Raw genomic sequence first — 9,549 nt, forward strand, 5'->3', positions numbered from 1 at the left:
TAACGAGCCCTATAATTTTCCTGATGATTTCGAACAAAATATTTTATGCCAAAATTTTGATTTTTCGTAAGGGGTAACATCATGAATTTTTGCGAAAAATGGTGAAAATTTATCATTTCCAGACTGGAATGCCATCCGATGGGAAATTTTATTACGAGTCCAACGAGGTATGACACTCCATATTCAGACGATTTCTTCCATTTTTGTAAACAAAAAGCGTGTTATTTTGGAAGGCTTTGTATTCCTGTATTATTGTGGCTTGTTATTATGACCTTAATGAGGTTCTTTGTTTATTTAATTCATTGTTTCTCATATCTCAAATAGTCGAATATCTTATTTGTGGATCAGATCAGATTCGATATATATGTATGTACATGCATGCATATGTATGTATGTGAAAAATGCATCGCCGCACTTTGGAATTTCTCTTCGACTGCAACGTGAATCATCTCGCTTTCGAGAGATGACTTTCGTTGGGAAAGGTAACCAGTTTTCCGCGTCGTGGTTTCAGTTCTATAAAAACGAAAGTGAAGCTCGCAGTGATGAGCAAGAAAAATGTGGGTTAATGTTCGCTGCGTTCGGCATTCTGGGTATCCACGTCAATTTTTAGAGATAGACATAAAATGGTGGCATTTCAAAAATGGGAATACTTCTGTAATGCCCTGTGTTTCTTATGTCAACGCTGCGCATAAGTAATAAGGGTCACGAAGCGGGAACAATTTGAGTGGGGCTCTCAAACACAAACACAGAGATAGGTCATCAGTGGTCACATGGGGATCCATCCACTGAACGCTTAATTCGAGTTGAAGGCTTTATTGCGGTGGCTAAACAAACGCACCTTGGTGCCAATTTCGGTGCTCATTTTTTGTTTTTGTCATGTTTTATCAACTTTGTTGTCTCTGTGGTGTTTACCTTGCACAGCCGCAGCTTTTCGACACCCACAGAAACGCAGGGAAAAAAACGAAAAAGAGGCAACGACGGAGGCCTAGACGCCACACGTGGGTCGCCAGTGCCCCTGGTGAAAGTTCAAGGCTGCAACAGGTAGACACAAGCCGCAAACAGAGTGGGTTTACCTGGCAGATGTGCTTGCATATCCGAGGCGCAAAACCAACCAAACGAACTCTACCTCGCGGCGGTGCCACAAGGAACATGGTACCAGGGGTCGCACATCTGTAGTAGCTTAAGGCGCCACACCTCCCTCTTTTGCAAGGACGCCTTCTAATGCGAATGCCCATCAGCAAGGACTTCGCATGTAATGAACTAATATTGCGATTAGCTATTTGAAACAATCTCTTCAATTGAGTGTATTGTGGATAGCATAGCCAGCGGGCTGCGGAATGCGATGCAATTTGTCTGCTGGCACTACTGATACCGCTGCATTGTTACCGCCTTGTTGCATGCAGCATGCCATGCCCACGTCCACGTCCACGTTTGTGTACAACTTCTTACATGACGTGGGCGCCGGCATTTCCTCGATGCGGTGCACCCAACCCGAAATGCAAACCCGGAAAATGTGCAAGATACTGCGGCACGAAGCACACCAGGCCGTTATGATTGAGTAATTACGTTTGAAAATCGAGTAAATGGCCAAGTTCAAATGCTCTTAGCTGGCTTGCTTCATCGCTATAAATTTAATTGGTGTACATGGTGTGTTCACTTTCTGGGGCTTAATCGTACAAAGTCTTTATGTACATGTTGATGGCGCTAGACTGGTTAAGACAAATAAGATCAAGTAACAGCAGTGCTTAATGCGTAATCCGTAATGCTTATGCTATGCGAGTCGTACAAAACAATGCTTATGGTAATGGCTATCGGTTAGAATGAGCGACAAATGTAACAGGCGCCTGCCATCGGGCGAATCGAGCGAAGCGGGCGCGACTTGGAAGATATAAGTATCTGTATCTGCCTTTGTATCCGTATCTTGACTTGCGTATTTGGCCTGAGAGTTGCGATTGAGGCCCCAACTTTCGTTAGTTGATGGTGGCGGTCGCCGATGTACCCGTCGGCTGCTTGAAGATAACGCCCGTGATCTCGCCGTCCTTCTGGATGACACAGCGTCTGCGGGGAAAGTAACGGATGTCAATTAATATACGCAGCAGAAATATAATTCATACATTCTTTAAACTATTCCGACTATTCCAAGAGTACCTTGAGCTACAGAACTTGAGCTGTTCGATTACAAATGGAGCCTGGTATGCGTAGCACACCTCCAACTAGATACACCCCCTCAGATCCCTCCTCCAACTTACTTGTTTCCGCTGTAAAGGCAAATCGTTGCAGGAGCCGTGGCATTCGGCTCCAGTTTGGCCACCTGCTCGGAAATGGCCATTCCGATGCCGGACACGTTCGGATCAATGTCTCCCTTGGCTGCAAAGATGCATTATGGCATTATGGCAAGGCCACTGACCAATCATTGATACTCACTGCCCAAACACAATCCCTGGCGATTGGCCAGCAGAGCTCCCACTGTGTCCTGCCGTGCGGCGCTGAAAAAACGTTATGGATTTGTGGTTTATTTGGAGTACTATCTGGAATGGACGGATCGAGGGTGCCTACATTTCCGCTAGGACTTTCTCCAGTTGCTGCTCCATGGACGATGTCGTTATTTCCGCAGTGAAAAAACAAAGCAAGAACAGAACCAAAACAATGACCAGTGTGACCGCTTGCCGAGAAGACGGCAATACCAATAAGCCGGGCGTTGAGAATCCATGCACAGTGGGCACTACTTGCAAAAAAGTGACTCAAATTTATAATGCTTATTTCAGTTTAAAAACAAAGGGTTAATAGTTAAGAATCCAGAAACAATCCACTTTGGTGTATATTGTATATGGTTTATTCATAGCAATCTACATACAAATTACTCAAATCGAAGGGGTGCGAAGAAGCACACAAAACAAAACACTGCAGTCGCCAACTACAACTAATTGCAATTAATTTATTTGATACCATTATATGCAGCGCTTGGAGTGCACAAAATTAGTTTAATTAATTGGCTTTGATGGTGTTTTTTTTTTTTTTGGAATCAAATACTCGCTCTGAGAAGCTGTCTGCGCCATAAATATGTAAAGTTCGAACATGGAAAAATAATTCTCAACATGCCGCTGCAGTTGGATTAATTGCATCGCATCTGATGACCTCGGGAAATTATGTATATTTATGTACTACATAGGTGGGCGTGGCTAGCGGCGCGGCCTACACGATCTCGTACTTCTCCACGAACAGAATGGACTCGCTCGAATACTTGACCGCCGCCTCGCTGTCCACCTGCACCACATCCTGGGCCACGACGCCCGCGTACGGCGTTTTCGAGACGAAGGACACCTGCAAGGGGAAGAAGTCACCGGGAATGGAGGCACTGCAGCTGAACTCCATGGAACCGGACTTGTTGGCGGCGTCGATTATGGGAATGTGCCACTGGAGCACATGCTTGCGTAAATCGTAGTTGTAGGTGCCGTCGTACTCCGCCACCGAAGGCTGCACATTCATTCTAAGGGTGAAATGGAATGAGTAATCGCCTGCACATCTACGCCAATACTGCACTTACGGCAAGGGAATGACAATGGCCACGTCCTGCAGCTCCAGCTGCTGCGCCTCCAGTTCATACTCGATGTTCACATCGCATCCACCCTCTCCATTATCCGATGGCCAGCAGTTAACTGGAAAAAAAGCGAGAAGCACAAGCACGTGGCTGAGCGAGAGGCAAGAAGTGGTTTGGGTTTGGGTGAACTTACTGGTCAGCGGGACGGCCGACTCGTCCTGGGAGACGAAGCGCCACTTGAGCACACCCACATCGGTATTGAGGGGAAACGGCTTGCCCAAGTTCTTTAGTCCGATGGTCGTGCGCGACTTGAACAGCTCCTTGTCCACGTTGGGGTGGGTCTGCAACTGCAAGCCCTGTGTGTGGTTGGGAGACAGCTTCAGCAAAATGCGTCCGTAGGCCTCGTCCGTAATGCGCAACGTCAGGAGGCCCGAGTTCTCGAACTGCTGCACGCCACCATCGCGTCCCAGACGCACTACCAGTTTGTCCTCAATCTTCAGATGTACGCTGAAAATAGATGTTAAGCATTTAATAACTAACTATACAATCGAGCTGAAACCTACCTTTCTTTGTGAATGTCCGACGCAATAGCTGCCTTGGCCGCTGCACTGGCGCTAGCTGCAGCACTGGAACTTCCAGCGGGCGCCGCCGGTGCCAGATTGGCAATCTTCTCGCCCTCGTTCTTCAGCTGGTCCACGAAACTATCGACATCCTTGGACTTGCCACCCAGCTTGAGGGCATTGCGGGAAGCTGGTTTAGTGCTGCTGAAATCGGAGCAATAAGCCAAGAGTCTAGATTCAATAGAGCAGAGAAAGAACTTACGCAGCCGCCTTGGATTTGGTGTCCACATCGATGGAGGTGATGCCGATGTTGGCGCTGGAGGCACCGGAACTGCTGCTCACGCCGCTACTGCCGAATCCGTCGGCGCTAAAGCCGCCGCTGCGGCCGCCCATGCCACCCAGGGAGGGACCACCCCGTTTGCTGGCTTCCATGCGCTGCCGCTGCAGTTCCTTGGCCTTCTCGCGCATCTTCTGGCGCGCATCACGCTCCTGCGTCTGGCGCACTGCCTGGTAGACCTTCTCCTCGTGTGAGTCCATCTCCACGAAGGTCTTGATCTGGGCCAAGTTGACGCTCTCCCTGTAGCCGAGTGCCACGATCTCGTCAAAGGCGAAGATCAGATTGAAGGCGTTCTCCACAATCTCCTTCTCGTCCAGCGAGTGGCTATACTCGGGAATCTGCAAGCGTTGGGCCTGATTAACACTGGGGCTTGAGTACTTTCGTGTGCAACTCACCACTTTCGAGAAGAGGCGCAAGGTCTCCAGATCCTCCAGAATGTTGCTGGCCTTAGTGGTGATGAGCAGCATGTATAGTTTCTCCATCGGCTGGTAGACGTAGCGCACGGAGTCCGTCTCCACGTAGGTGTGCTGCTTACCAGCAGTCATCAGCTTGGGAAAGGCAGCCAGCAGACCCTCGATGCGTGCCTTCGTCATCTCGACAAACTGACGTGACAGAATCACTGCGTGTACAAACGTTACGGGTTAGCTAAAGTGATTATTTCTTGGGGCGCATGCAAGCCACTCACCTTTGCCATTCTTCGTGCAGACAGCCGCAGCAATGAGTACCTGCAAGTCGGATAGGTTTAGTGATAATACCGGAATGCAATAACCCCCGCCGATGAGACTCAAAATCGGCGACGTGTAGGTGTGTGCGTGCGTAGCTCGGAGCTCTTACCATTTTGCTGCTGCGTTTCACGTTTTTGCCCTGGAAAATACTTCGCGGATCGGATGCGGACGGCGCAGGATGGACTGCTGCTACTGATCGGATTTGCGGGGCGATATAAACGTTGTTTAACAATCAATCCCCGTAGCTGACGTGTTCGGTTCTGCGACAAATGTTTACCGTGGCTTTGTGTGAGTGCGGGTAGTGTGACCAGCGCAGTGTTAATGCGCCTTGGGCCAAAAGGGGTAAGCTTGTGGATACCCTGCCATTTTTTTTTGCTACTCTATTTGGAAAATTTTTATGTGTCTAGCCTTAGCAAGTTCACGACACCATCACTTCTTACCAGTGTTGAATTGAACATTTCAAGATTGTGCAAAGCATTTATTTAATAGGTTGTACCAGGCATATATTAACATATATAAACAAACATACTCTTTTCACTGTAGGAAGTAATGAGTCCAAGCATCGCCTTTACCAACACCGGCCGACACCGGCTATGCAAAAACGAGCTACACAACACTGGCTTTTGAATGACCGTTTAATTTTAATGGAAACCATGTTTCTGGTTAAGAAAATATATAATACAATAAACAAAATATACTAATGTCGACTTCGCACGAACTGAGATCTCAGTTAAGTTTTTCAAATTGTCTATGATATACCAAAAATGGTTTATGGCTTGTAGCACCACATTTAACAGAAGCCAGCAAAAACTCAAAAGAGACCCCAGCTAGTTGGACGACTCGTCCAGTGTCAGCGTTTCCACTCGGCTGGCGATCGACGCCGCTGTCTCCTCCGCTGGCTGACCCTTCTGCTTGGCGTACTCCACGCTCAGGATGCGCATCACCTGTGCGGCAGTCATGTTGTCGCGCTTGTGCTTCTGGAAGTTGTCCTTAACGAACTTAGCAAATCCCTTCGCCTCGCCCGCGGGCGTGGATACGGTGTTTCCTTGCTTGTCCTTTTTATTCAGGAAGAGGGTGATGGGTCCCCGGCAGATCCTGCAGCGCAAATCTTCCACCTTGCGGGATCGGGAATGAGCATGTGACCTGTGATGCGTAAAAACTGCATGACAATAATATTCTTTATATCACTTAGGAGAACTTACGCTTTGTCGCAGCTCAGACACTTGTAGGTATACTTGAAATCAATGCTATAGTTGTGGCAGACCTTGATCTGCGGCAGATCGGGGAACTTGTCGTTGGCTCTTTGGGCCCACATCTTCCACACCCGTCCGTGTCCACCCTCGCCATTAAACACCCAGGCCGCAGCATGGCAGAGTTCGTGTATCAAGGTGCAACGCAGGCGGTCCGCGGTAGTCAGCACTTTGACGCTCAGTTCCACAACGCTGCTACGCTGGTTAAGTCTGGAAACAAAATACATTTGTCAAATTCAAGGAGGATATCTGGTTGTCTCTATGAGAATCACACACTTGCGCTTGTTCATGCACCGGCCGGCAGTGTTGCGCAGCAATTTGGACCAGATGATGGGCACATTCAGCTCGTTGTTGAACACCTGGGCGTTATACATCTGGTAAAGATGCTGGGCCAGCTGATCCTTATTTCTTGAGAAGTTTTCCCGATAGAAGAAGGCCTCGTTGTCCGCCCTATCGCGGCTCACTTGTCCCTCCAGGGATTTCAGGAAGCCAAACTTGCCGCGGCTCGCAACGGGTGAGAGATCCTTCTGCTTCCTAGGTTTGCGGGCAGTGGATTTTGGCGGGGCAGAAGCTTTTGGCGGTGCAGATGTTTTGGGCGGAGCAGTACCTTTGGGGGTAGCCGTTTTCGGCGTAAGCAGCTTGAGAATCGGGCTCTCGTGAGGAGTTGTCTGACCTTGCTGCCCAATGCCAAGCTTCTTCTTTACCTCCTGCACTCTCCTGTGGACAGGAGTCCCGGGTAGGTAGTCGCTCTCCAGTTCATCCAGCATGTCTAGGTCCAACGCCCTGTTCACTATCTCCTTAGCTTGGTTGTCGTTCTCGAATCCTGCGTTAGGGGTAAAAAGTTGGCGACGAATGTTTGGCTGGTGCGCAGGCGTGGCAGGAAGTTTTGCCTTAACGCTGGCGCGACATGAGCGTAGTATGTCGTCCAGGCGAGGGTGATATTTTGGCGCTAGAAAAAAGAGTTACACAATCATTTGAGTCAACCATTTAAAATACTAATATCAACTCTTACACGGCGAGTCCTGGTCGGGATTGCTGATCACCTCCACCTCATCTTTGCTCAAGTCTAGATAGGTTAGGTCGCCTCTCTTTGGCTGGTTCTCCTTGTCCTTATCACTGTCGCTATCACTACCGCTTTCGCTGAAAGTGGCATCTGCATCCTCATCGTCGGAGGCGTCTGTCCCGCTGTCGGAATCTATGAGCTTGCGCCAGCGATCCTCGTCCACATGATTGGTGCGCGGACGTGTCAACGGCTTTTGAGTCCGCGGACGCCTCTCTGTTTGGACAGCGCGCATCGGAGGCAGACGAGTCGAGTTTAAAGGAGTCTGATTTGTGCGCAGAGGTTTGGTAACTGGGGATAAAAGCGCGTGTGACTCAACGGTTGGAGGATAAAAACAAGGATAAATTCTTACATATGCTGAAGTCCCCGAGAACACTTTCGTCTGGCTTTGGCTTCTTCTTTTTAGCGGTGGTTACCGCTGTTGCTTGAATATTCCTGGGCCTCAGAGGAGCCTTCTTATCGCCACTACCACTGGAGCGCTTAAGAGTGCGGATCACATCTGGTGTTTGCCAAGACTTGCCGTACAATTGATTGAGCAGCTTTTCTGCGTGGGTGAGGAACTGCTCATCCTCGGATGCATCATCCACCGACAGCATGGATTTTTGGTGGAGTGCCTTCTGAGGCTCCTGCTGTTGGTGCTCTGGGTGCTGCACCTCCTCCGAGCTGGGCAGAGACTTAGTGGCCCTGGGCGAAGAGTAGTGCTCATCCTCGTCTTCCGCCGAACTTGACTCCATAGTGGGAATGCTGATTTTAATGTTGATCTTCGCTGAAATATTAATACTGCTGACCTGTATAGAACCGTGTTTGTCCCTTTCCGATGTGGAGGAACTAGAGCTGGCCTTTTGCGGCGTGAGCTCGCCCTCGCTGCTAGTTTCCGGTATTTCAATGGATTCATCAGGAACGGGCTCATTGTCTTGAATCGTCGAGTTATGGGTCTCAGAGCTATCAGAACACAGGGTGTTGAGTTCGGTGTCATTATCTGCTAAACGCTTGCTGCTGTTTGTGGGCTCAAGCTCCTCCGATTCGAGAGTATTCGCCTCCGTTTCGTCGTCTGCCAGCCGCTTGCTGCTATCCAATCGAGTGGCATCTGCTGAGCAGATGGTATTCACCTGCGTATCGTTGTTCGCCAGTTGTGTGCTGTTGTAAATCGGCCTGGTAGCGGGTGGCTGCCAGTCCTCGTCGGTGGGCGACATGGACTCGGTGTCCGCATTAGCTAGACGGGATTGCTGCTTGCTAGAAGAGAGGGGGGACGGTGTCAATGGGCCATTCCACTCCATCTCGCGTCGCTCGATGGACACATCGCGCAGAAAAGCCTCGATGCGCTTCACTTTTTCGGTTGTGAGCATGGGCGGTGGTATGTCTTCCTGGCCGGGATTAGCCACAATTTCCCGTTCACTCACAGCCATGCTATCGGGAGGCAAGGGTTCTTGCTCATCCTCGCTAGAATCGGATATGGTGATACAGGAGGCGGCGTCGTCGTCGCCGTTGCCGGATACGTTCTCTTCCGTAGTGGAGGAAATGCAAATGGAGATCTCCGGCTTGGTCGAGTGCTCCTCATTAATGGTCTGCACTTTCAAATTGCTGATGCCAGCGGACAGGAGCTCTACATCGCCCACATTGGCCACATCCTGGCTGCAGCCGTCGGCGCTCAGCTGCAAGGCTTCCATGTAGTCGGAATTGTCAAGTTCTGTGTGCACGTACTCCGTATTTGCCCCGCAGGACGGAGCGGGTGCTCCCACATTGGCGCGCATTGGAGCTTCTGACAATTTCCCTGTTTCCTGGGCGTTCCTCTTTAATGGCTGATCCTTCGGCGCATGGGACACCTGGAGTCGTTTTTTTTGGGAGGATAGCGTCAAACTGGCGAACTTTTGATTGAAGGGAACTTTTACTTTGCTCGGATCGACCGCATTGAAGAGCCTATACTTATGATCCGCCATTTTTGGGGGCGTCGTTGGGGCATTAACGGTAAATCAATCTCTATGAATATGCTTTAAGCAAAATTCGTATTTGCTATTATTCTGTGCGCGTCGATTTACGTTCATTGTTATCGATAGACTATTTGATTTTCCGACATCTAGC

General features: G+C 49.4%; 3 protein-coding genes across 6 annotated transcripts; all 3 read right to left on the bottom strand.

Annotated features, from left to right (window-relative positions):
- Positions 1–1,598: 1,598 nt before the first annotated feature.
- Positions 1,599–2,710, bottom strand: LOC6739931. Its single transcript, XM_002076782.3, has 4 exons — positions 2,557–2,710; positions 2,425–2,486; positions 2,250–2,367; positions 1,599–2,058 (listed from the first exon to the last, which is right to left on the bottom strand). Exons 1-4 carry the CDS (start codon positions 2,589–2,591, stop codon positions 1,971–1,973), a joined length of 303 nt encoding a protein of 100 aa, XP_002076818.1. The 5' UTR covers positions 2,592–2,710; the 3' UTR covers positions 1,599–1,970.
- A 205-nt stretch (positions 2,711–2,915) lies between these two features.
- Positions 2,916–5,464, bottom strand: LOC6739930 (coatomer subunit delta). 2 transcript variants are annotated; one of them, XM_002076783.4, is made up of 8 exons: positions 5,270–5,464; positions 5,121–5,160; positions 4,831–5,054; positions 4,361–4,773; positions 4,102–4,299; positions 3,732–4,045; positions 3,545–3,656; positions 2,916–3,487 (listed from the first exon to the last, which is right to left on the bottom strand). In XM_002076783.4, the coding sequence occupies exons 1-8, from the start codon at positions 5,270–5,272 to the stop codon at positions 3,193–3,195; spliced, it is 1,599 nt and encodes a 532-aa protein (XP_002076819.1). In that variant the 5' UTR covers positions 5,273–5,464; the 3' UTR covers positions 2,916–3,192. The 2 variants fall into 2 exon arrangements, with proteins under 2 accessions (XP_002076819.1, XP_016037719.1); XM_016180900.3 differs by having other exon boundaries at positions 4,102–4,302.
- LOC6739929 lies at positions 5,285–9,493 on the bottom strand. 3 transcript variants are annotated; one of them, XM_016180898.3, is made up of 6 exons: positions 9,360–9,493; positions 7,823–9,293; positions 7,423–7,761; positions 6,687–7,359; positions 6,363–6,620; positions 5,285–6,303 (listed from the first exon to the last, which is right to left on the bottom strand). In XM_016180898.3, exons 1-6 carry the CDS (start codon positions 9,405–9,407, stop codon positions 5,988–5,990), a joined length of 3,105 nt encoding a protein of 1,034 aa, XP_016037720.1. In that variant the 5' UTR covers positions 9,408–9,493; the 3' UTR covers positions 5,285–5,987. The 3 variants fall into 3 exon arrangements, 2 of the variants coding, with proteins under 2 accessions (XP_016037720.1, XP_016037721.1); XR_006542126.1 differs by having other exon boundaries at positions 5,285–5,540; positions 5,601–6,303; positions 7,823–9,419; XM_016180899.3 differs by having other exon boundaries at positions 7,823–9,419.
- Positions 9,494–9,549: the final 56 nt, after the last annotated feature.

Source organism: Drosophila simulans, chromosome X (assembly GCF_016746395.2).
Source record: "Drosophila simulans strain w501 chromosome X, Prin_Dsim_3.1, whole genome shotgun sequence".
Lineage (NCBI taxonomy): Eukaryota > Metazoa > Arthropoda > Insecta > Diptera > Drosophilidae > Drosophila > Drosophila simulans.

Coding starts and splice junctions, on each gene's coding strand:
- LOC6739931 (XM_002076782.3), bottom strand. CDS start 2,591: ATGGAGCAGCAACTGGAGAAAGTCCTAGCGGAAAT. Junction 2,368..2,424: donor CCAGGGATTGTGTTTGGGCA/GTGAGTATCAAT, acceptor GCATCTTTGCAG/CCAAGGGAGACATTGATCCG. Junction 2,059..2,249: donor TGCCTTTACAGCGGAAACAA/GTAAGTTGGAGG, acceptor CTTTCCCCGCAG/ACGCTGTGTCATCCAGAAGG.
- LOC6739930 (XM_016180900.3), bottom strand. Junction 4,774..4,830: donor TGCGCCTCTTCTCGAAAGTG/GTGAGTTGCACA, acceptor CAACGCTTGCAG/ATTCCCGAGTATAGCCACTC. Junction 4,303..4,360: donor ACCAAATCCAAGGCGGCTGC/GTAAGTTCTTTC, acceptor CTCCGATTTCAG/CAGCACTAAACCAGCTTCCC.
- LOC6739929 (XM_016180899.3), bottom strand. CDS start 9,407: ATGGCGGATCATAAGTATAGGCTCTTCAATGCGGTCGATCCGAGCAAA. Junction 7,360..7,422: donor TCCCGACCAGGACTCGCCGT/GTAAGAGTTGAT, acceptor TCTTTTTTCTAG/CGCCAAAATATCACCCTCGC. Junction 6,621..6,686: donor CGGTGCATGAACAAGCGCAA/GTGTGTGATTCT, acceptor TTTTGTTTCCAG/ACTTAACCAGCGTAGCAGCG.